This window comes from Acomys minous, assembly GCF_964271855.1.
Source record: "Acomys minous genome assembly, chromosome: 17".
Lineage (NCBI taxonomy): Eukaryota > Metazoa > Chordata > Mammalia > Rodentia > Muridae > Acomys > Acomys minous.
Genome location: NC_140500.1, coordinates 17,539,252 through 17,564,496, shown reverse-complemented (window position 1 = coordinate 17,564,496; position 25,245 = coordinate 17,539,252). Strand labels below are relative to the sequence as shown.

Below are 25,245 nucleotides of genomic sequence, written 5' to 3'. Positions count from 1 at the left end.
TTGAGAACCAGACTCCTATTGAGGATACCAGGTGTCTTGTCCTCTTGGCTGTGTCTGTATGGTTCTGTTACTTTCCCTTTTACCCTGAATCTGGTTCAAGAACAATCGGTCTTTTTAATATTTTATTTAAAAGAGGGCAGGTTTGGCACTTAGATGTTTCTTTAATTATGTACAACCCAAGATGTTGATGTTTTGTATGGATCACAGTGCAGCATTCTCTAATTCTTTTGCTGTTTGTCACAATTGTTATTTAAAGTACCAAGTGTGTATTGCATGAAATCATGATCTTTTCCTTAGTTTAAATAAACTCCAAGGCAGCTGGGGAAAAAAAGGAGCAATCGGTCTGTATCTGGGGTGAGGATACTACATAAGTGGCATGTTAGATGTCCTCACAAGAAGCCAAGGTCCCGAGCATGAGCTGCCCCTGCCAGCAGAACAGTGTCTCCCACCCTGGAAGGTGCTCCAGAGTTTTCTGGAGGAGAGAGAAAGGATCCCCCTCCAGCCTGTGCGTGAGCACATTGCTCTTGCCCGAGGGTCCAAGACTCCATTCACAGGTTGGTTTTCAGCCTGCCAGAGGCCATGGTGGGTGATGACCTTTGCTTTTCTGTTTGTCATAAGTGTTCTGTGTATAGCATACTTGTCTGTCTCTTACTCCTTTCTTTCTGAGCCTCGGGATTTCTGTATCTGTGGCAGCCAGGAGGGACTTAGCAGAGGCACTGTATAGTCATGGCTGCAGGAGCCTGTGAAGATGTTCCAGGTCCTATGGGGGGGGGGTGTCTCTGACCGTGTTGAGGAGGCCTTAGAGCTTCATCAGGGGGAGCTTATGTGCCCATCAGGAGGGGGGCTCTCTGATTCCTGTCATGGAGGCTTAAAGCCTCACATCTGTTTAGTACTGCATCCGGCCACTGAACACTCTCCAGGGTGGCCAAGCCAGTACATTCGTTTCCTATGAAATCAGTGAGCTGAACATGTTTGTGTGTCTGACGCCGTTGTGTATATGTGTATAGTGTTGAATGAGATTTTGTATACGTAGTGTTGATTGAGACTGACAGACAGAAAAAAAAAAAAAGCCAAACAACTGCAAGTCTGGGTGACATCAATGCCCTGCCAACTTCTTTTCTTTTTTTTTCCTTTTGTTTGTATTTCTTTCTCTCCTCCCTCCCTTCCTCCCTCCCTCTCTCTCTCTCTCTCTCTCTCTCTCTCTCTCTCTCCTTCTTTCTTTTCTTCACATCCTGGTGGTAGTCTAATCCCTCCTCAGCTCCCAGTCCCACCCTCCCTCCCCCTACCTTTCCTCTCCTCTTACCCACCAACCTCAGCTCATCCAGTCCCATCAGCACTGAGCACACCCTCCTCCCTTGTGGCCTGGCAAGGCAGTCCCACCATAGGGAAGTAATTGAAAACCTGGTGAAAGAATCCATGCCAGAGAGAGCTTCTGTTTCCCTTACTAGATGAAGCCGAGGTAGCCGTAGGATACATCTTTATAGGGAGCTAGGTCCATCCACCCAAGGTTATTTTTGGTGCCTTAGTCTCAGCAGGTTCCTCTGGGCCCTGATCATGTGGCTCTTCTGGTCTTCTTGTGAAGCTCCTGGCACCTCCAGGTCCTTTTCTCCTTGCCTCCACCTTCCCACTATACTCTGTATGATTGACCCAGTGTTTGGCTGTGAGTCTTATCATCTGTTTTTACACACTGCTGAGTGGAGCCTCTCAGAGGACATTCTGCTAGGCCTCTGTCTGCAAGCAAAGCAAAGAATTATTAACAGTGTCAGGGGTTGGTTCTTCCTCATGAGGTGTGTCCTGAGTTGGTTCAGGAACTAGTTGGACATTCCCTCAGTTTCTGATCTATCTGTTCCTTCTTTATCCCTACACATCTTGTAGGGAGGGTGAGTTTTGAATCAAAGTGTTTGTGAGTGGGTGGGTGTTCCCCGCCTTTTACTAGGAGAATTCTCAACTTAGATAGTGCAATCTTCAGTCTCTATGGCCTCTGCTACTAGGAGTCATTGATGGAGTACCTCTCATATCTTCGTGGGAACCTACCCTGACTAAGGTCTCCAGCTTGTCACAGAGATGTCCCCAACCACAGTTTCTGGTTTCTCTACAGGTCTTTGTCTTCCTGCTCCTGCTCTTCCCAGGTCTGATCTCCACCCTCATATCTTTCTATGTTTCCTCTCCTACCTTGTTCCCTTTCTTCAAGCACTAATCAATTTCCCATTCTGAGTGAGATTTAAGCATCCTTCCTTGGATCCTCCTTGTTGCTTATCTTCTTTTGGTCTGTACATTGTAGTAACTACACCCTTCACAATAGCTACACACAATGTAAAATATCTTGGTGTATTTAACTCTAACAAAACAAGTCAAAGAACCATATGATAAGAACTTTAAGTCTCTGTAGAAAGAAATGGAAGTGTCCAGTGCTCATGGATCTGTAGGACTAACATAGTAAAAATTACCATTTTATCAAAAGCAATCCACAGATTCATTGCAATTCCCATCAAAACACCAACACAATTCTTTACAGACCTGGAAAAAGCATTCTAAACTTTATACTGAAAACCAAAAAACCCAGAATAGCTAAAACAATTCCTATATAATAAAAGAACTTCTCGAAGTATCTCCATCCCTGATTTCAAGCTATACTGCAGAGCAATTGTAATAAATATAGCAGGGTACTGACATAGAAATAGATTGGCTGATCTGTAGGACTTAAATTGAAGACCCAGAAATATACCCACACACCTATAGACACCTGATTTTTGAGAGAAGAATGAAAACCATACAATGGAAAAAAACCCAGAATCTTCAAGAAATGGTACTGGTCTAACTGGATGTCTAGATGTAGAAAAATGCAAATAGAACCATATTTACCACCATGCACAAAATTCAAGTTGAAGTTGATCAAAGAACTCAACATAACACTGTGTAGATTAAATATATTAGAAGAAAAAGTGGAGAAGAGCCTTGAAGTTATTGGCACTAGAGATAACTTTCTGAAAAGAATGCTAACAGCTTAGGTTCTAAGATCAACAGTCAATCAATGAGACTTCAGGTTCACAGAACCTGAAATTGAAAAGCTTCTATAAGGCCAAGGACATTGTCAATAGAATGAAAGGACAGTTTACTGATTGGGAGACGATTTTCACCAATCTCACATCTGACAAAAGTCAAATATCCAAAATATATAGAGAACTCAAGAAAATAAAAAATCAACAAACAAAATAATTCAATTAAAAATGGGGCCCAGAGCAAAATATAGAATTCTCAACAGAAGAATCTCAAATGACTGAGAAAAACTTAAGTAAATGTTCAATGTTCTTTGTCATTAGGGCAATGCAAATCAAAATGACTCAGATTCCATCTTAAACCTGTCAGATGGCTGAGATAAAAAACTCAAGTGACAGCACATGCTGGCGAGGATGTGGAGAAAGGGCAATATTCCTTCACTGCTGGCAGGAGTGCAAACTTATACACCCACTTTGGAAATCAATCTGGCACTTTCTCAGAAAATTTGGAATAACTCTCCTTCAAGACGCAGCTGTACCATTCCTAGTTATATACCAAAAGGATGGTGCCCCAAACAGCAAGGACACTTGCTAAAACATTCTTATAGCTGTTATATTTGCTATAGCCAGAATCTGGAAGAAAACTAGGTGGAAGGGAGGGAGGAGGGGAAGAGAGAATGGAAGAGGAGAGAGAGAAGAGAGCCCAGAAGCAGGTAGGGATTGGGTCTGGGAAAAGGATCAGGCCTTGATGTCTTTAGGCTAGCTTGCAGAAGAGCAAATGCATTACTGATTAAAATACTTCCAGGCCTTTGCTTTTAGCTGCCAGGTCTTTGTCTCAGGTCAAGAGAGTGAGGAAGAAGCTGCCATCTCAGAAGTTGTCCATCTTATTACTTAGGTGTGGCTCCTCTTCCTGTCTGCCTACTAGAAATATCTCTGACTCCTATTCCCTCAGTACCACCTGTGACGTTTGTGTAAAGGGCTGTACTCTAGACATTTAGTGATCCAGTAAGGATATTCCTTGCTCTCGAGTCTTCAATATTTTTATTTAAAATTTTTATAAGAGTTCTGCCTGCCTGAATGTCTGTGTACCACATAAGTGCATGAGAGGCCAGAAGACATGTCTGATCCTCTGGAACTGAAAGTATATAGATGGTCATGAGCAGCCATGTGTGTCCTGAGATTGCACCATGCTCTGCAAGACCAACAAGTGCTCTTAAGTAATGAGCCACTGCTCCATCTCAGCTTGCAGTCAATATACATTTGTGATATTACTGCTCTGTCGCTGGACTTTGTTGTGTGTTACCTGATGAAGGTGACAGTGGGCACTATCTTTCTGTCCCCACACCACTGACAAAAACATTTTCATATATGAATGCATTATATGAGACAGCCTGAATCTGATCCAGGGTCAAGGTCACTCATAATTGGTTCCAGAATAAACAATCCCTTATTCCCTGAGAGGTGAGAAGTGTGTTCATAAGCACTGACTGTGGGCACTGTGGACCTCCAGCTCTCTCTATTCTGACTATGTCTCCTAGAGAGTGTGTCTCTGGGCTCCTTAGCACACAGAATCTCAGTGTCTCCCTCTTAAGTGATGCCCTCATAACTCAGAGCTGGAGCAACATGGGCCTCAGCTGCCCAGAAGCTCACTGTCTGGTATGTGGTGTTCAAGGCAGGAAACTGTTGGTAATCACATTTCCTTTTTGTTGTTGTCTTTTCTTCCCAAGTTGACCCCTGCAGGGCAGTAAACTGGCATCTTATTCCACCCTCCAGCACCTGGAGTTGCTTAAAGTTAAACATTCTTGGTCTATAGCATTTAGCAGTTTTATTTCTTACAGTGACTGAATTTCATGTGACTGTACTCTCCTGTCATGGGAACTAAAGAGCAGAGAGGAGCTTCACCAGGGAAGGGAGGCAGAGGAGCTGACCCAGCCTGTGAGCCTGTGACAGTGGATCTCTGTGGAAGGGGAGAGTGCAGACAGGACTAGCTGTGAGGTAGTTACATTAGCTCTTCTGTTGGCGCTTATAATACTCAAATAGTTCCCAAACAAGAGAACGAACAGTGAGTTACCTTAGGAGACCCAGAGCCACAGACACAGCTGGTTATTGTTTGGTTGTTGTTTTTGCACTTAGCTTAGTCCTCTCTGGTAAATTACACTCTGGTGACTTGTGCCAGGTTGCTGTAGACCATGCTTGCTCTGCATGTCCCAGAGTGAAGGAACCACAACAGCTTTGCCATGAGCAAGTGACAGAGCTTGCCTGGGGAGCTGGGCTTGTGTTTTGGATCCACTGCAATTAATAAGCATTGTAGAGAGTGGTGTGCGGTGGGAGGCTGAGCCCACCCAGGACCAAAGCAAGAAAAACCAATGTGGTTTAAAAATGTCTATGTTCCTGCTTCCTCTGCCTCCGCAGGGTTGATTTTCAAATCAAATACTCAAAATGCTCACACAGTGAGAACTTTACCTATTGCGAATGTGGAGCTCATGTCTAAAGTGCAGCTGTTGTGAACCGGGAGGCTTTTCACAACTTTACCCATTGGAAACCATAACTAGTTCTGTCATCGAAGTAGTTTTTTAATTTTTTCCTTTTCCATTTAAAAATAAACTTTAAAAGGCAGCAATATTTCATTCCTTTCTTTCTTTGTTTTTTTTTTTTTTGAGATAGATAATTTTCAATGTTGCCTTCTAAAAAGTACAGAAACGATTTGTTTAAAACTGTGTTTTGGAGGCATTCAAATTTAGAAGGACGTAAACATGTATACAGCATGATAAGATGGATGACAAAAATTACTATTTATGTATCAAAATGAAAAAGACAGTATCAGAAATTATACATGTATAAGTGCAGAGGATTATAGCTAAATCTTACTGGTATTAATATATAAAAAATATCTGGTGTGGAATCCTGTTGGAACCCTGGCTAGTAGATGCTTGAAATTTCTTCTAGAAGACATATCAGGTACTGTTCTTTACCACATCCCTAACTCTCTAGTTTGGTTGTTTTTTTTCTTTTTTCTTTCTTCTTTTTAATAGAGACTTCACATTTGACACACACTTTCATTGTTTTATTGTGGTGAATGCATTTAAACCCCCCTCAGCTATTTTCAGGAACACTATACATTGTTGTGAACTCTGTCCTACTGTGCCTTTGACACCAGAGCTGACACCTCTTTATAGGACATATTGCCTACTTCCCATCTACTCTCCCAAGCCCCTGGTGAGAGGTATTCATACCTGAGTGTGTACTGTCACAGTGTTCACAGGAGTCAACAATTGGAACCCATCTGCATCTATCAGTGGATGAGAGGGGAACACTGTGGTACACACTCCCATATATAATGGAATACTAGGCACCAATGGGAGAGGATGGGACCATGTCTTCTATGACAAGCTGTGTGGACCTGGGAGACCGGCTGAGTGACATCAGTCAGGCCTTGAAAGCCTAACCCTGCTCATCAGTCAGAGGGATAAGCTAGAAGGCAGGAGGATGTGTTACTTATTCAGAGTTTGGAAAAGGCTTTAAGCACAATATTAAACCTGGAAATAATAGGCTAAATGATTTCAAATTTGAAGTGTTTAGAAATCTGATTTAAAAACTAATCTTGGCGATGGGGTGACAAGAGGAAGAAAAAAATGTATGAAAAAAATTTTTGCACATGCAGACAAGAGTTGGAGCTGGGTAGCCAGTACATGAGAATTTAGCACATTATTTTCTCTATTTTTATACAGGCTTGCATTTTCCTACAGGAAATGCATTGTTTTTAAAGGCTAAAAATAGAATAGAATAGAAGAAAGCACAAGGAAAGACTTACAACTGAAAGGACTTTCAGGGACCAGTGAAACAAGTGGGACTGTATTTGGGCGATCAAAGGAAGCCTTGCAGAGCATCTTAGTAAACATTTGAAAAAATGCAAATCACAGTAATTGGGTTTCTAAAGGTACTTCTGCCCAGTATAAAAGAATAAGTATTGTGGGTCTTTCTGCTGACCTGCTTTAGGTATAAAAATAACACAAAACTTTCATATAGTTTAAAGCTTCAGGTCTTTTGGTGGGGCAGTCTCTTAGCTGTCTTCTAACTTAAACTGAGTTCCTGGCCTGAGTCCCTGCCACATGGTTAGCTCTTTACCTCCATGCTCCTGTTTCTGACCATCCTGTTCCTCTCCATTTCTCTTGATTCTCCAGTCGCTGCCTCAGTGCTTCCTGCATCCCTCTCTGCCTAGAAGTTTTGTCCCTGTATTTCCTGCCTGAGCTTTTAGCTGTCAGAACTTTATTATAACCAATCAACAGTAAAACAACAGCTGGCCCATCTTTTGGTTGCCTAAGGCATTGATGGCTGCTTGATCTTCATCTTTTCAACAGATGTAGAAGGACAAGCAGTTACAAATAGACAAAAGCGAGTAACGGGCCAAAGAAATTACAATATCAAAATGCTGCCAGCACTGAGGTTTTTGACAGTACAAAATTAACAATAAAAAACACACAGACACACTTGTGTGTGTTGGGCATGGTGTTACAAGACTTTAATTCCAGCACTTGGGAGGCAGAGGCAAGCAGTTCTTTGTGAGTTTGAGGCCAGTCTGGTCCATGAAGTGAGTTCCAAGACAGCCAAGCTGGTTATACAAGGAAGCCTTGTCTGGGGATGGGGTGGAGAGAAAAAATACAGAGACATTCTTTAAAACAATATGAAGAAAGGTCACCCCAACAAATAAACCAAAAATTGAATGTTGAGAATTCTATATGGAGCCAAAATCCAAAGGGTATTATATAATGCTTAAAATGCTCTACTCCTAAGAATTGTGTTCCTTTTGTTGTTGTTGTTGGTTTGTCAAGACAGGGTTTCTCTGCATATCCTTGGCCATCCTGGACTACATTTGTAGACCAGGCTGGCCTCGAACTCACAGTGATCCACCTGCCTCTGCCTCCCTTAAAGGCGTGCACCACCACTGCCCGACAAATTGTGTTCCTTTTAATTCAAGCACAGGTTCCCCATTTTCTTGGAAATGTACAAAAAGTGACTACACTTTTTCAAAAGTAAAGTATAGATTTAGTTTGATGTACATTTACTTCATTTGGTGTAAGTTTCTAGGAGTTTTGAAAACATAATAATTCCTCTATCACAATGAAGTAGAGACATATTTCCACCCAAATTTCTCTGAGGCAGACTTTTCTCAGACTCTCTCTTTCTGTTCTAAAAGCATAGCCACCCCTGACCTGACATTTGTTTTTCCTGAAGCTGTTCACATGGATTCCTGAAGTCGGAGAGTCACACACATGCTTCAGTTGTGTGTCAAATACAAACAGCTGGCCTATGGTTAAAAGACCATGTTAAGGATTTGGTAACATGAAAGCAGCTCAAACTATGTCTGCTTTATTTTGCAGAAGGTTAAAAAAAAAGCCAACAAAAATTTATGGATTAGCTCAAGCAAAACAAGTTGGAGACAATAGGAACTATCAAACAAACAAGCAAACAAACATTCAACAAAAACAAAACCCCACAACTGTGACTCTTAGCTTCAGGACAGCTGGTTTTATGGCTCACCACTCTAGAGCTTGCTGAGGATCCAAGCCTGTGTGAGTGTTTCAGGATACTTGGCTTGTGGCAAAATTTGACTTATAAATTAAAAAATTATAGGAATCTTCAAAGTTATTGGTAATACTTATGGTTCTATCTGTGTGAATATGTGGGTAGCAGGGCCAGTGCATATAGTAAGTGCATTCTCATCTTAACAAACTGATGATCTGTTTTCAACTGTCTTTTCCCAACCCTGGTAACAGTGAACATATTTAATGCAGCCTTTGATAGCTAGGGTATATTGAAGTATTTGATCCCTTCTTCCTCCTCTTCTTCTTCTTCTTCTTCTTCTTCTTCTTCTTCTTCTTCTTCTTCTTCTTCTTCTTCTTCTTCTATTATTATTATTATTATTGAGTTCCCAGAACACTCAGGATGTTCTAGATACAACTTCTTTTTATCTTAGTTTGGCAAATTTTGTTTTCACACCTTTGTTGTACTCCAGAAAAAAAGGGTTTTTGTTTTTGTTTTTGTTTTTTAAATTAGGCCTAAATCCAAATATTTCATTTTTTCTAATGTGGATGAGGATTTTGATATTATACCTGAGACATTTTTATTCAAGACAAGTTCATAGAGATTTTTTTCTCTTTTCCTCAGATAGCTTTATAGTCCTTGGCTTCAGGTTTGGGTCTCTTTTTAAAAGAGGGAGGAGATGTGAGCTTTCAGCGTATGGGTAAAGAGATTGTTTCATGTTCTGTGCTGGGAAGACAGGTGGAAGGTGCATGCAGGAAGAATCAAGATGAGACAACATGCAGTGTCAGCAGGGCAGCCAGGGCAGCCTCATGGAAAGATCAGTTAGGCCCAGATGTTTGAAGTGTTCCTCAAGGTGTTTCATTATTTGAAAACTACCTAGTGCTGGAGAGATGGCACATGGTGAAAAGCACTGTCTGCTCTTGCTGAGGACACAGTTTTAGTGCCTAGCACCTTCATGGCTCCTCATAACTGTCTGTAACTCCAGTTCCAGGGGATTCAAGGGCATCATCTGGTGTCCTGAGGCATGTACATAAACATATATCAGGCAAGTCACCTATATGCATTAAATAAAAATACATTTAAAAAGAATGAAATCACCTTGCTGATTTCTCTGAAATGCCAAATATTCATAAATGTGTTAGGAAGAGTTCCTTAAATTCTTCACTTGTTAAGTGATTTTCTTATTTTAGATAAATATTAATTTTTTACATAACTTTGGTAAACATGCTTCCATATTTCACCCATTAGTATGCCAATGTGATCCATTTAATTTATATGTTTTTTCATTTAATTAACTTACTAGCTTTTTTGAAACCAGTCCATAATGTAGTCCAGGTTGACTTCAAAGGTCGTATGTGGGCAAGGGTATTTTGTACTCCTGACTTTCTAGCATCTGTCTCCCTAGCACTGGAAATACAAAACTGTAAAAAACATGTGTGTTCATTGGCTGCAGCAGGAGCTACACAGGTGGTTGTAAGCCTTCTTATGTGGGATCTGGAAACCAAACTTCAGTCCTCTAGAAGAGCAACCTTAACTTCCCAGCCATTTCTCAAAGCTCCTGCTGATCCCTGGCCCCGTGCCCACACTCATGCACACAGTGTTTTCCTCAATCTTATCCAGGCTACTCTTATGGACTAAATCTATGGGAAGTTTTGTTGTTGTTGTTGTTGTTTGTATTTCAATCTGTTCCTTACTCTTTCTGTTTGTTGCTCTTTCACTGGCCCTTAGTTCAATAACTGGAAGACTCCATGTCAACAATTCTCTTTCCTGTCTGCTAGTCTTCTGTGAGCCATAGACATATTTTATAGACCAGGACCTTCTGTGACAGGGTTTGTAGTGACAGAATACAAACCAAATTCACAGATCATTCTGAAAATTTATCTTTTCCTTAATAGGTTTTTTAGATTGATGTTATCATGTTTATATTTTCAGGTAAAAAGTTGGAAGACAAATGTCTCAGAATCGCTTCCCATGTGTCTCTTGTTAAGCTCTACTGCTGTTATGTGGGGACCATGGTCCTCTCTGTAGCTGTAATTGCACTTTCTGTGGCTTTGTCAGGTAAGTGACTTATTCTCCAAATTCTGCAGCATTTTGTCCATATTCACGTTGTCAGTAAATACTTACTGATCCCTGGGAGCCAGGCACTGTGAGAAGGGCTCTAGGAAAACACTTTGGAAATTCCTGTCCTCTGGTAACTTAGGCTGCAGCAGGAAGATGCACTGAAGAAAAAGCAAAACTGTGCTGTGCACAAGAGTCCAGGCTCAGGATACCTGGAAAGATGACCTCAGCAACCTCTAGACAGAGACTCAGAAGACATTTGTCCACCTGGGGGGACATTTCAAGGCAGAGAACAAGGAAGCAATACCCAAAGGACAAACATCAAGGGAGTGTGAGCACAGGGAGGAGGGCTATGGGCAGGAAGATACTTGTCCCCACCATTACCCATGATTTTAGTTACCATGTTCAACTGTGTTTTGGAAGGATTAAATAAAAGTGTCTGAAGTAATCAATTCATATGATACTACAAGCACATTTTTCACAATACTGTAATAAAATCTTACACCTCCTTTTAGGTATGTGAACCGTCCATTAGTGCCCATGTCTGCACTATATTCACTAACTTCCCCAGAGTTCTCATTGCTGTCTCAGTTATCAGACTGACTGTCACGGTAGGTGTCCATGCAGAGTGCCTGTTGCTCTAGCAACCCCTATGGTAGGAAATGACCATCATAAGCATAAAAGTGATGACATCATAGAAATGCATGTCAGGGAGCCCTATTGTCTTGAGCACAAACAGGAAATAGGACTCAGGCCCAAGGTGGGAGACCTTCAGAGAACGGCCATTATGTCAGGAGAGGATTCCTTCAGATCAGTTAGGCAAGCTCCAATTAAACTACACCTCACAGCTGAGCTCAGGAGGTTTTGCCCAAAAGAGACAAGACATGCTCCTTACATTTCACTGTACTCTCTAAATTTTAGTAAGAAAGACTGAGCAGGTGCAAATGAAAACTACCTATGCTGTTTGCCCAAGACATTGGATTGGATTTGGAAATAAGTGCTTTTATTTTTCTGAAAACACAAGTAACTGGACATTCAGCCAGAACTCGTGCATGGCACTAGAGGCCCAACTAGCTCGATTTGACAACATGGAGGAGCTGGTAAGAAGTGATCATGGGTTGGCTGGTTTGTTTCTCCTGTTGAATATGTATTGCCTTGAGATAGGGAGGGGAAAGATGAAGTATAAGGAAGGATCCCACCCCAAGCAGATGGAGACATGGGGACATGTGAGTGTGTGCCGTTTGCTGATGGTAACACTTCTGACTGCAGCTCTGAGGCTTTGAAGGAACATTCTCTCACATAGTGCTCATAGCCAGTCTGGAAGGTCAGATACGTCATTATACTGAGACACCTGGTGGTTGTGAGCATTTTCCTCCAACTGGCATATGTTGCATTCTGAAGTCTATGATCCTTAATAACTGCAAGAGGAGGCTTAACAAGGAACTAACCCAGACACAGATGGATGTGTCATTTGGTACTTTAATTCAAATGAGGCATTTTAAGATTACAGATGTCAACCAGATCCACTGAGAACTAGAGGCCATTACAGCTCCAAACTCTGTGACCCTCACTTATGGCCTCCTGTTATCTCTAGAGGAAGCTGTGGAGTGGAGACCCTCAAGGGTCATCTGAAACAGAGGGACACATGTTTTCACTTTCTGTGCTTTATGACAGAATTTCCTAAGAAGATACAAGGGGACTTTTGACTACTGGATCGGCCTGTACAGAGAGTCCTTAGAGGATCCTTAGACATGGACAGACAGCACTGCTTATAACAACTTGTAAGTTTGCAGACCACCTTTCCTTCTACTGTGTTGATGTGTAGTGATCTGTGTTAGTTATGAGATATAAATGGCTGCATCATGTCCAGACAACTATACTGGAATGGAAAAAATAATAAACCCCTGGGTTGGAAGAGACCTGTATGTGTGTGCTTACATTCAGGGGCCAATCCCCAGCAAACTCCACATCGCCACAAACCCATGTACTGGCCATCATTTTCAAAACCTTTACTTAGTGTGATTTCACTCAAAATCTTTAGCATGATGATGGCATCTGGGGCAGCTATTTTCTGCTCTGTGACCAATTGGGAACTTTATGTTGTTGACACACTCCCTGTGTGGGATGTAGGCAAATCCTAAGACGTGGGTTCCCTCTATGAAAAAATGCTTCAAAACAGAACTGAAAATCCCCCTCAGTGAGGCCGCCCATGGTAGCAATCCGTTTGAACATGGCAACAAGCACTAGTCCAGTGTTTAGTACACACATTACAGGGTTCATCATGGATGATGACAAAGGTGTGGTGTTCACATAGAACCCTGGGACATTAGGTGAAAAACTAGTACAGGACTCTGCCTTTCTTTGATTCCATTCATATTACCAATAAGCAGGTGAGATGGGTGAGATTTCATTGCAGGAGTGGATGCACTTCTGGGCTCTGCAGACTCACTGCTTCTGGTTCATTTTCAGGCTTCCAATCACAGGAGTGGAAGAACATGCCTACCTAAACCACAATGGGATCAGCAGTGCCAGGATCTATGTAGATCGGAGATGGATATGTAGCAAACCTAACAGCTACACCCTCTACTGCCAAAATCCTTTCTAGTCTTTGCCAAGAGATGCTTTCAGCCATTATCTACAGTTGCTGCTTTTTCCCCTGTCTTCCCACATTGATATCATAAAGGACTGAGAATATTTCTTGACATCACAAATGAAAACCATCTTGGAGAACTGCCTACAGGGGATTAGAAGACCATAGATGAGTCTAAGATAGATAGCAGTCATATATGAAGCCTAAAGTAAAATTAATGTTAGTGAATTCACTTATGATATGGAGTTTTTGTGCAGAGGAGTCCTTTTGAATTTGTGAGATCACAAAAATGAGTTTCCAAAAATTCATGTGGACTTTACATAGTGACACACACCTGTGATCCCAGCTCTTTAAGTGATAAGCCAGGAGGGTCATACGTTCATGAGTGGATACTGAAAATAGAGGAATGCTTTAATAGTAATGGAAAAGATAAGAATTCATTTGTAGCAACCCATAATATGTATATTATGTATATATGTATAACATGTATATTCTTTTAAAAGTTCATGCCAACATACAGAAGATTTTTAAAAATATTTAAAACTAAGATTTACTTTATACTCTGCAATTTAAAACATAGAGACATTTTCAAAATGTTTCTAACTTTAGTATTCAATGTTCCTATTTCAAGTTTTATTATTCTAAGCATAATTATAATTATATAATTATACTGTTCTAAGTAGAATATATTTTATAATAAATAAATGCCATTTTATTTAATCATTTTATTGGATTTATCTTATATCAAATGGGAATTAGTTAAACTTCTTAAGTGCTGAATACTTATTCTTGCACTAGTGTGGAGATTTTTTGGGGTGTGGATATTTCTTAAAAGCAAAATATTTAAAATCTTTATAGACTAGCTATACTGAACTGATGAGTCCCAAAAGGGAGGAAATACCAGGCTACAGAGCATCTCTTGTTCTCTTCATCTCTTTCTATCCCTCCTGTTCTATACCAACTTGGTATGCCAAACATGGAGAGGGGGAGTAATCCCTGGTAGGCCTTCTGGTCTATGAGAAGAAAGGGATGGGGAGATAGGGCAAGGGGAGGGCAAGAGAGGGGAGAGAGAGTTGAAAGGGTAGGGAGAGGGGGAGGGGAAGGGGACATGGGGGATGAGATGTTAGCTAGAGGGACTGGGAGGAGAAGATGTGATTGTCATAAAAAGTAAGTAAACAAACAAAAGAGACTACATTCATGTCTACTTGATGTATGGTTACTGTTTGTGTATATGTGTATATATGCATCACCTGTGATGGCAGAGGTCAGAAGGCTTCAGAAGGATCAGATTCCTAGAACTGGAGTTACAGACTGATGTGAGTGGTCATGTGGGTGCTGGAAAAGGAACCCAGGACTTTTGCAAGAAGTTCTCCTAACTGCTGAGCCATCTTTCCAGCCTTAGCCTTTGTTTTTCTTTTCATTTGCACAGCTGAGCATGCTTTGCAAAATTAGCATGTATTCCCCATAGTTTTTGTAAATTTTATTTTTTTATAAGCTCTTTCTACCTGACCTAAATCTGTGGCCCTCCTGAAGTAGCTGATTATGTCACCACAGCAGCCAGTCTGCTTTGCATTATTAAAGAGGAAGAGCATTTTTAGATGTGCATTGATGTTTTGCCTGCATGTATGTCTGTGTCAGGGTGCATAGCCTCTGAGACCAGAGTTACAGATAGCAGTGGCTCCCATGTAGGTCCTGGGAATTGAACCCAGGTCCAATGCTCTTAACCATATGTGCATTTTAAGTAATGTATTGTACTTATTTTAAAGCTATGTTTTGTTATTTACTAGATGAATGAAAGCCTATTTTATTCTGAAAAATGACTTTCTCAGCTCCTCTCCCTCCACTACTCAACACGTCATTTAGTCCTAATAAAACTTTTGTTGCAATCAATTTTACTTCCTGCATTCTAATAGGAAGGTAGAATACATCCCTAGGGTGGTTCAGAAAAATAAATATTTTAGATCATTAAATGTGTGAAGTCAACTCACAAAAGAAACTTGATAGGTTTATAACATTAGCTGATCCAACAATCTTATATACAGTAGACTTGAGAAAAATATGTCCACTAATGCCAATTCTTAAGATTCAGATCACCCATTTGAGTCTTTCTGCTTCTGGGTTAACTCACTCATTATGATCATTTCTAGCTCAATCCATTTATCCACAAATTTCGGGAAGTCCTTGTTTTTAATAGCTGAATAGTATTCCATAGTGTATATGTACCACAGTTTCTTTATCCATTCTTCTATTGAGGGACACTTCGGCTGTTTCCATGTTCTGGCTATTATGAATAAGGCTGCTATGAACATGGTTGAGCAAATTTTCTTGCTGTGTGCTGGAGCATCTTCTGGATATATTCCAAGGAGTGGAATAGCTGGGTCTTGAGGAAGCCCTATTCCCATTTTTCTGAGATAGCACCAGATAGATTTCCAAAGTGGTTGTACTAGTTTGCATTCCCACCAGCAATGAAGGAGTGTTCCTCTCTCCCCACATCCTCGCCAGCATGTGGTGTTGCTTGAATTTTTGATCTTAGCCATTCTGATGGGTGTAAGATGGAATCTCAGAGTTGTTTTGATTTGCATTTCCCTGATGACTAAGGAGGTTGAGCATTTCTTTAAGTGTTTCTCAGCCATTTGATATTCCTCTGTTGAGAATTCTCTGTTTAGTTCCATGCCCCATTTCTCGATTGGTATATACTCACTTATATCTGCATATTAGCCCAAGGGGCATGTCCCACAAAAGCCTTCACTTACCAGGAAACTGAGACAGAGGAAAGGACATTCTAGTGGGATCCTAGATGAGAGAATCATGGGAGAAAGGCAAAGTAGAAGGACCCAGAGGGTCCTAGAAGCCTACAAGTAAAACATTATGATAGGCAGATTTGGGCACAGGGGTCCCGCTCAAACTAAGGCACCAGCCAAGGACAATACAGGTGGTAAACCTTAAACCCCTACCCAGATCTAGCCAATGGATGGAACACTCTCCACAGTAGAGTGGAGAGTGGGATATTACTTTCTCACATACTCTGGTGCCTCACCTTGACCATGTCCCCTGGTGGGGGAGACATGATGGCACTCAGAGGAAGGACAGCAGGTTACCAAGAGGAGACTTGATACCCTATGAACATATAGAGGGGGAGGTAATCCCCCTCAGGAACAGTCATAGGGGAGGGGAGTAAGGGGAAAATGGGAGGGAGGGAAGAACGGGAGGATACAAGGGAGGGGATAACCATTGAGATGTAACAAGAATAAATTAATAAAAAAAATGAAAAAAAAAAAGATTCAGATCACCCAGGGAAATGTCTCATCAATGTCTCTATCTGTAAACACATGGTAAGTTTCCTTCTGTTGATCTATGGAAATAATCCTGAAGGAAGCTAACTTTTCATTAGTGTTGACTGTTCTAGGGATCCACTGACAAGAACCAGTGAGCCATGCAACCAGTTTCTTCTAGATAAGGGAATTTACCACTAGTAAAATGAATCACTTAAACAGCATATTAAAAAATCAGTCAGTCTGTCTCTGTCTCTGTCTGTTTGTCTCTGTCTGTCTGTCTGTCTCTCTCTCTGTGTGTCTCTGTGTCTGTCTGTCTGTCTGTCTGTCAGTCAGTCAGTCTGTCTTTCTGTCTCTCTCTCTCTCTCTCTTTCTCTGGGGCTCTCTCTCTTTCTGGCGCTCTGGTTCTCTCTGGCTCTCTCTCTCTCTCTCTCTTCATTCTCTCTCTCTCTCTCTCTCTCTCTCTCTCTCTCTCTCTCTCTCTCTCTCTCTCTCTCTCTCTCTCTCTCTAAAAGACAGAACCTCACATTGGCTTTGAATCAGATATCTTCATGCCTATTCCTCCTGAGTGCTGGGTTTCAAGGTGTGTGTCACTATGCCTGGCTTGAGTTTTATGGATTGGGGAGATGAATCAGTAGGTAAGAGTTTTTTTGAACAAACACAGGGACCTGAATTCAAATTCCCATCCCTCACAGGAAAAGCCTAGCATGTATCTCCTTACACTCCTGTTATCTCAGGTCTACTGGGGACAGAGTCAGGAGGGTCACTGTGGCTTGCTGGTCCCCAACCTGGTTCAAGGACTGACACTGTCTCACAACAACAACAACAACAACAACAACAACAACAGCAGCAGCAACAACAATGATCATAAAAGATGAGGGCTATAAAAGTATGTGAGTGCTCTCTTTAAACTTGAGCATTCTACAGTCTCATTCTCTGCATCTTGTCCAGTTTGGGTCTTTGTGTTAATCACCATCTACTGCAAATGCAAGTGTTTCAGATGAGGCTTGAGGGATCCGCTGATCTGTCTAGCAACAAGTTCTTTGCCCAGTAATGATCTCAAGTGTGGGCTTCATCTTGTATATAAAAGCCTAAATCTAATCAAAAAGTAGTTGGTTACCCCTATGATGTTCATGACACTATTACACTAATGATCATGTCTTGCTAGACCAGTCATTATAGCTAGCTTGGGTCAAAGCTGGATATAGTTGAAGATGATGATTATTACTCTCCTCTGAGAGCAAGCATAGTCCTTTCCAGAACTGTGAGGACTCTCCAGTAGGGATGAAGATGTAGGTTCATAGCTGCTTGGTTTCTTCATGCCCTATGACTCAAATATGTGTGACTTCAGCAGTCAGTTCTTCCTTTCAAGCTCTGGAAGGCTCCATGAGTAATGACAATACCCTGTAATGTTTGGGGGTTTATAGGACTTCACTATCCAACACATTTGTCAATAAACAATACCCCATTATTCAAATAAAGCACATTCTTACTATGCATCCTATGTTGACCATCTAGTCTCCACTTCTTGGCTATTATGAATCGAATGACAGTGAACATGGGGGAGCAGGTCGCTCTAGAGTAGAATATGGAGTTTTTGGGGTAAATGACAAAAAGCACTACAGCTGGACCTTGAAGTGAATCTATTTTTAGATTTTTGAGGAATCTCCACCTGGGTTTTCATTGTAATTCCATCAGATTTTGCTCCTTCAGTGACTAAATGCTACTCTTTACCAAAATTTATGCCATCAATTGTTGGCTTTTGGCTTTTTTTTTTTTTACATCAGCCATTTTGACTGGGATGGGATGAAATCTCAGAGTAGTTTTAATTTGCACTTCCTTGATTGCTTTGGATGTTGAACTTCAAAAAAAATGTTCATCAGCCATTTGTATTTCAAGTGGAAGTGGAGTGTTAGATGCTTAATTTTTGAATTCTGGTTATATTCTAGATAGTAAATGTCTGTCATATATACAGTTGCTAAATATATTTTCTCATTCTGTAGCCTCTCTCATTGCCTGAATGATGGTATCCTTTGATGTACAAAACCCTTTTAGTCTCGTGAGGTCTCATTCATTAATTATTGATCATAATACCTACACTGTTGGACCTCTGTTAGAAAGCCCTTTCCAGTGCCAATGAATGCAAGTATATTACCCACATTCTTTTATATAAGCTTTAGAGTATCAGGAATTTTGTTGAGGTCCTTGATGCATTTGGAGTTGAGTTTTGTGCACCATGAGAGATAATCAAGTTTCATTCTTATACACATAGTCATCCTGTCTGACTAGCAACACTTGTTGAAGACATTATCTTTTCTTCAACATGTATTGCTGGCCTTCTTTTCCAAAATCAAGTGGCTGTAGGAATGTGAGTTCCTAGGTGGATACTTAATTCTATTCCAATGATCAATGGGTTTGGTTTTATGCCAGTACCATGCTGTTTTATTACTACAACTTTGTAATATAACAAAATCTGGAATGGTGAAATCTCTAGTAATTTTTTGTTGATTGGGATTGTTTTGGATATCTTGGATATTTTGTATTTCTGTATGAAATTTAATACTATTTTCCAGTTTCTATAAAGAACCACATTGGACATCTGGTGGAGATTTTATCGAATCTGTAGATTGTTTTTGGTGAATGCCATTCTTAGAATATTAATTCTACTAATACCGGAGCATGGTATGTTTTCTAATCTTCTTCAATTTATTTTGTTCAGTGTTGTAATGTTTTGATTTACATGTTTTTTGGTTAAATTTATTGTTTAAATTTTCTTGGTTAAATTTATTCCAAAGTATTTTATTTCGAGGCTATTTTTCCATGATTTCTTTGTCATTGTGTTTTTCATTTGTATATAAAAAGGTTACCAATTTTTGTATGGTAATTTTGTATCTTGATACTGTTAAATTTATTGATCATATGCAGAAGTTTTTTGGTAGAGTTTTTCTGTGTTTTATGTCTAGAATCATATCATCAGCAAATAAATGTACTTTGACTTCTTTTTTCCCATTTGTATCTCCTTTTTCTCTTTTAGTTGTCTTATGCCTCTGGTTAAGACTTCAAGTACTATGGAATAGGAATGGAAAGAGAATGGATGCCCTTGTCTTGTTCTTGATTTTAATAGAAATGCCTTTGATTTCTTCCCCATTTAGAATAATATTTGTTGTGGGCTTCCTATTAATTGCCTTTATTATGTTGAGATAATGTCCCCTGTGCTCCACACTCTTTCCAAGACCTTCACTACAAATACATGTTGGATTTTTTCAAGGCCTTTTCTGCATTTAATGAGATTATTATATTGTTTCTGTCTTAATTTAATTACAATTATTGAATCACTTTATCATGGTGGATGACCTTTTTGATGTATTCTAGAACATAGTTTTCACATATTTTGTTATTTTATTAAGAACTTTTATATCTATGTTCAATGAAGATATTGTCTTATACTTTGTTTCTTTTTCTCTTTTTGTTGGATCTTTACTTTGGATATTAGAGTAATATAATGTCTATTTCTAAAAAATAGCTTGAGGAGTATTTGTTAGTTCTTTGAAAGCTTGTAGAATTCTGCATTGGAATCATATGGCACTGGGTTTTTTTCATTGGGTGGTTTGTAATCATTGTTTCTATCTCACTGGATGATATGGGTCTATTTAAATTATTTATTTCATCTTGGTTCAACGTTGGTAGCAGGCATATATCTAGAAATTTATTCATCTTCTTTGTATTTTCTAGTTTGGTGGACAGTAATGTTTTAAAAGTATGTCCTTATGATTCTCAGAATTTCATCAGGAACTGATATAAATTTTCCTTTCATCTCTAATTTTATTAATTTGTATGCTTTCCTCCTGTTAGTTAGTTTGGCTAAGTTTTTTCTACTTTCTAATTTTTTTTCAAGGAACCAATTTTTTCTTTCATCAATTCATTTTATAGTTTTCATTTCTATTTCATTGATTTTGGCCATGATTTTGACAATCTCTTACCATCCACTTTTGGGGGTAGTAGTGGTGTTGATCATTCCTGTTTTTCTAAAGCACTCGGGTGCATCATTAAGTTGTTAATTTGAGATTTCTCATTTTTAAAATTATAGGCACATAGTGATATGATCTTTCTATTTATAACTGCTTCATGTTTTCCATCTCATTTAGTTATGAGAATTCTTACATTTCCTTCTTGATTTCTTCTTGCACTCAATTTTTATTCAGTTGTATGTTGTTTAGATTCCATGAATTGGATATTTTTGTTGTTGATATCCAGCTTTAATTCATAGTCACCAGATAAAATACAGGATATAATTTCAATTTTCTATATTTGCTGAGACATTCTTAGGGTCCTATCATTATGATCACTAGTCCAATCACTTATGGCCTTCATAGTCTCTGTTGAAAAATCTGCTATTATTATGATGATCCCGCCTTTGTACATGACACGGTCTTTTTCTCTGGCCACTTTCAATATCCATTGTATTTGTTGTTCTTTGCTCTTAGTGTTTTGCTATGATGAGTGGAGTTTCTTTTTTAGCCATGTCTGCTTGGTGTTCTGAATTCCTGTCAGATCTTGATGAGCAACTCTTACCTCAGATTAAGAAAGTTTTTTCTGTGATTTTGTTGAAAAAGCATTGTTTTCGCCTGTGTCCTTGGTTTCTTCTTCTTCTGTATTTATTCTTTTATAGGTTTGATTTTTGTTTAGTGTCCAAATTCCTGTATGTTCAGTCCTTGGGACTATTTGGATTAGATATTCTCTTTCACTGAATGATCTTACTCCTCTGCCTTGTCTTCAAGACCTCATATTTTCTCTTTCACATGATCCAATATATTGGTGGTAGCCTATAGAGGATTTTATCCAGAAACAGTGCTACTCTGGCTGAAATGCAGACGTGCCCTTAGCACATACCTTTAATTCTTTTGCCTGGAATACAGACATGCCCTTAGTACTCACCTTTAATCTCAAACAATGAAGGTAAAATTAGTTTGTAGGAGGAAGAACCCATGTTTCAAAGTGATGTCTAATTGAATGGCAGACCAAATGACAGCTCAAATAAAGATTTGACAAAAAAGGATATTGTCGATGCAGCCCCCGACCAGCAGGAAAGACACCAACACCGAGAACTCTTCTTGCCGCAGTTTTATTCAGGATCCTGGACTACCAGAGTGACCCCGGGAAAAGCTCCCACAGAACCTTTATAGTGTGCTTGGTCCTATCAGAGACTGCCATGTTGTCGCTCCTGGTTGGTGCGTTCAGATCACGCCACCTCATGCTATGCCTTGTTCAGATCACGCCACCTCACGCTATGCTTTGTTGAAATCACGCCACCTCACGCCATGCCTTCAGGCATGTGCATAAGGGGCTTGCTCACTGCGCATGCACATAAGGTTTACTCACTGCACATGCGCATAAGGTTTACTCACTGCGCATGCGCAAAAGGGGCGCATTGTGCCAGGGAAGCAGCAGGGGGCGCTGCTATCTGTGGCTCTCCACAGTTCCCCCTTATTCATTAAATTTTGAGCAAGTGGCACAGAGAATGCCTGGTAGGTTTTCCCCCCTGCACTGAAGAAATAGCCTGACAAGATGGTTGAACATTGGCCATGTAGCCTGTCCCCAACATCTTCTTCTTCTTCTCCTCCCTCTCTTTATTAGAAAAGGAGGTAGATGGATCCATCATATACAGGTGAGCTTGGGTCCCCGAAGGGAGCGGGCATTAACCAGAGGGGGGAAGTATTGACCTGATCCTCCTGGGGCCACATTGGCCTGTCAAGATGTCTTTTTGAGGAGGAGAGGGGGGGTCCTGATCTGCTGTCTGTGGGCATCCCCAACATACAGTGAACAAGACAGTTTCCGACATCAACCTCTATGCAATCAGGTTTACTTCTTGGGGGACTCAGAGTCAGACAATTGGGTCCTCCCCCTGCGGTACATCGTCCTACATGCCTTGTAGGTGCCCATCCCTTACGTAGGCAATAGCTGAGTATATGTCATTCTCACCATGCCAAGGAAGGGGAAACGGAAGCACATTAGTGTCATGGCCTTGGTCCGCCAAGTACACGGAGGATCTATACCCATCACTGACTACTTCTCTATCATGCCAAGCCACATTTGAGGAGATTGCCCAGCCTCCAGTGCAGTAAATGCTTGCATCATAGAGGCCTGCGTGTGATGTTGGCGGGCATGCATCCTGCATATGCACCAGAGTGCTAGGCAACTGACAAGGACCAGACACACTGTCAAAGCTCTTATTCACGCCCATTCCTGCCGATGAGAGAAGGCATCCTGGAACCACTGCGACAGCCCAGAGACCATGGAGACGTCAGTTTGTGTAGAATTGATGTGCACCATGGAGAGACACAGTTCCTGCAGGGGACTATCCAGGCTTCTGCTCCAGTTACCTGCAAGATGCTGGGAGAGACTGCTAGACAAGTTAATAATCTGAAAACATAAGCTTCCCTTAAGGGGAAATCCCATATTTTCTGTATCAGGTGCAATCTCTTTTGTTAACGAAACATTGGTGGTGAAGATTCTTGGGAAAATTGCGGTTGTATGTAATACTGGTAATGGTTTTGGAAAACCCGACAAGATTCTCCACCTATACTCAGGCTGTGTCATGGAGCCCGGATGTTAATAAGGCCTTGTAATGTAGTAGAACTATGGCCAATTAGTAGTCCCACTGTGTCTTTTGGTAGAGGGCCAGTGAAATCAGTGGCTACCAACTGAGGCCCCATTTGTGGGGTCAGTACGAGTCTGGTGGTGGAACAGAGGTCAAGGCCTGCACTCCCTCTAGTAGCTCTCCGGGGCGTTGCCATTCTACGGGAGAAAGCAGACTCGGCCACTGTTCTGGAGCTCTGGTCTCCTCCATTGCCCCATATATTTGAGGGCCCTGAGGACGAGGACCCCGTGTCCATTTTTTGGCCATGCTCCCCTAAATCCTGCTGCTAGTGGTTGACCATTAATGTCTTTTACTGACCGGCATTCATTAGCCCAATGATTTCTTTTCCTGCATTTGGGACAGAGGCCAGGCATACGTGGAGGAGGATTTTGACTAGTCTGATTAATCCCCTTGGGACACTGGCATCTGAAATGTCCTTCTTTGCCGCACTTGAAGCAATTTTTAGGACCAGTAATACCATTTCTATTCCTTCCTTGGGCTGCCTGCATCATGGCTGCAGCCAATCCTGCATTTGATAATGGTCCTCCTATCTCTCTGCAGATCTTTAACCACACATCTAAAGATTTATGTTTGTATGGATTTATAGCTTGTCTACACTCCTTGGTACATTGCTCAAAAATAAGTTGTTTTATCAAAGGCATTGCAGTATCTGAGTCGCCGAAGATCTTTCCAGCGGCATCAACTAATCTGGCCACAAAGTCGGCAAATATTTCATTGCCTCCTTGAATAATTTTTGTGAGATTTCCAGATATTTCCCTTCGTTTAGGAAGGGCTTTCCATGCCCTTGTGCCAATAAAATTAATTTGCTCAAAAACTTGCACCGGATATCCTGTCTGTTGGTTAGTGAAATGTACCTGCCCCATAAGCATATCCTGGTCCCATGCCGGTTGTCCGTTAGCTGCATTGGCAGTTGCCTGCTCAGCTGAGAACTCAATGTAATAAGCTTTCCAATCTAAACGCCAGGTAAAAGGCAGGCTCGTGCTAAATTTTGCCAATCTGAGGGTGTCCGTAGGGATTCCAACTGCGCCATAACATAGGCTGCGGTCGTGCCATAAGCACGAACAGACTCAGCCAGTCTTTGGACAATTTTAAAATCCAAGGGTTCATGATAATGATTCCCTTGTGCATTCTGAAAAACTGGGTAACAATGAGGGGCATTTTGCAAATGAAATTGCCTCCATACCTCAGGACAGGCAGACCTACCTCCCCCTGGTATATGGGGTGGGGATCTTATTCCGCCTGGAGATTTAGGTGGCTGTAGTTCAGGACCTGACGGCTGCGTAATCTTGGTCTCCTTCTTTTTTGGTATAATAATGCTATCTAGCTGTTCGGCCAACTCCTCTAATTCTTCGTCTTCGGGGCCAGAATCGTCCCCTTCAAACTGTTCCTCTTTCACTTTCCCCAAAATACAATTCCCCATTTTGTCTGAGTCCCGGAACTTTATTGTCTCAAAGCCTGAGAACTTATCAGTTATGTCCCACTGACCGGGAACTTAATTCCCCATTTTGTCCGAGCCTCGGAACTTTATTGTCTCAAAGCCTGAGAACTTAACAGTTATGTCCCACTGACCGGGAACTTACCAGCTAGCTGCCCTGGCTGCTGCAAGTTCTGAGATTCCCCGTACGGGCCACCAAAATGTCGATGCCACCCCCGACCAGCAGGAAAGACACCAACACCGGGAACTCTTCTTGCCGCAGTTTTATTCAGGATCCTGGATTACCAGAGTGACCCTGGGAAAAGCTCCCACAGAACCTTTATAGTGTGCCTGGTCCTATCAGAGACTGCCACGTTGTCACTCCTGGTTGGTGCCTTCGGATCATGCTACCTCACGCTATGCCTTGTTCAGATCACACCACCTCATGCTATGCCTTTTTCGAATCAGGCCACCTCACGCCATGCCTTCAGGCATGTGCATAAGGGGCTTGCTCACTGCGCATGCACATAAGGTTTACTCGCTGCGCATGCGCAAAAGGGGCACATTGCGCCAGGGAAGCAGCAGGGGGCTCTGCTATCTGTGGCTCTCCACAGGATATGCCAATTTCTCACAAGAAGTGGGGATGAGGGAGAGAGGGGGGTGAGACGGGGAGTGTAAAAATAAATCTTTGGAATAAAAATTAATCTGTTCAGCAT

At 41.1% G+C, this 25,245-nt stretch overlaps 2 protein-coding genes across 3 annotated transcripts in view; both read left to right on the top strand.

The window, feature by feature from the left end:
- The window catches only part of LOC311588637 (C-type lectin domain family 2 member D-like), a 116,242-nt gene extending 103,037 nt beyond the window's left edge, over positions 1-13,205 (top strand). Inside the window, exons 2-5 of the mRNA XM_084766504.1 lie at positions 10,470-10,595; positions 11,517-11,695; positions 12,270-12,376; positions 13,065-13,205. Coding sequence (XP_084622630.1) covers positions 10,470-10,595; positions 11,517-11,695; positions 12,270-12,344 — 380 coding nt within the window. The 3' untranslated portion in view covers positions 12,345-12,376; positions 13,065-13,205. The remainder of the gene's footprint in view (positions 1-10,469; positions 10,596-11,516; positions 11,696-12,269; positions 12,377-13,064) is intronic.
- Positions 1-25,245, top strand: part of KLRF1 (killer cell lectin like receptor F1) — a 163,850-nt gene that overhangs the window by 56,413 nt on the left and 82,192 nt on the right. The window lies entirely within an intron of this gene.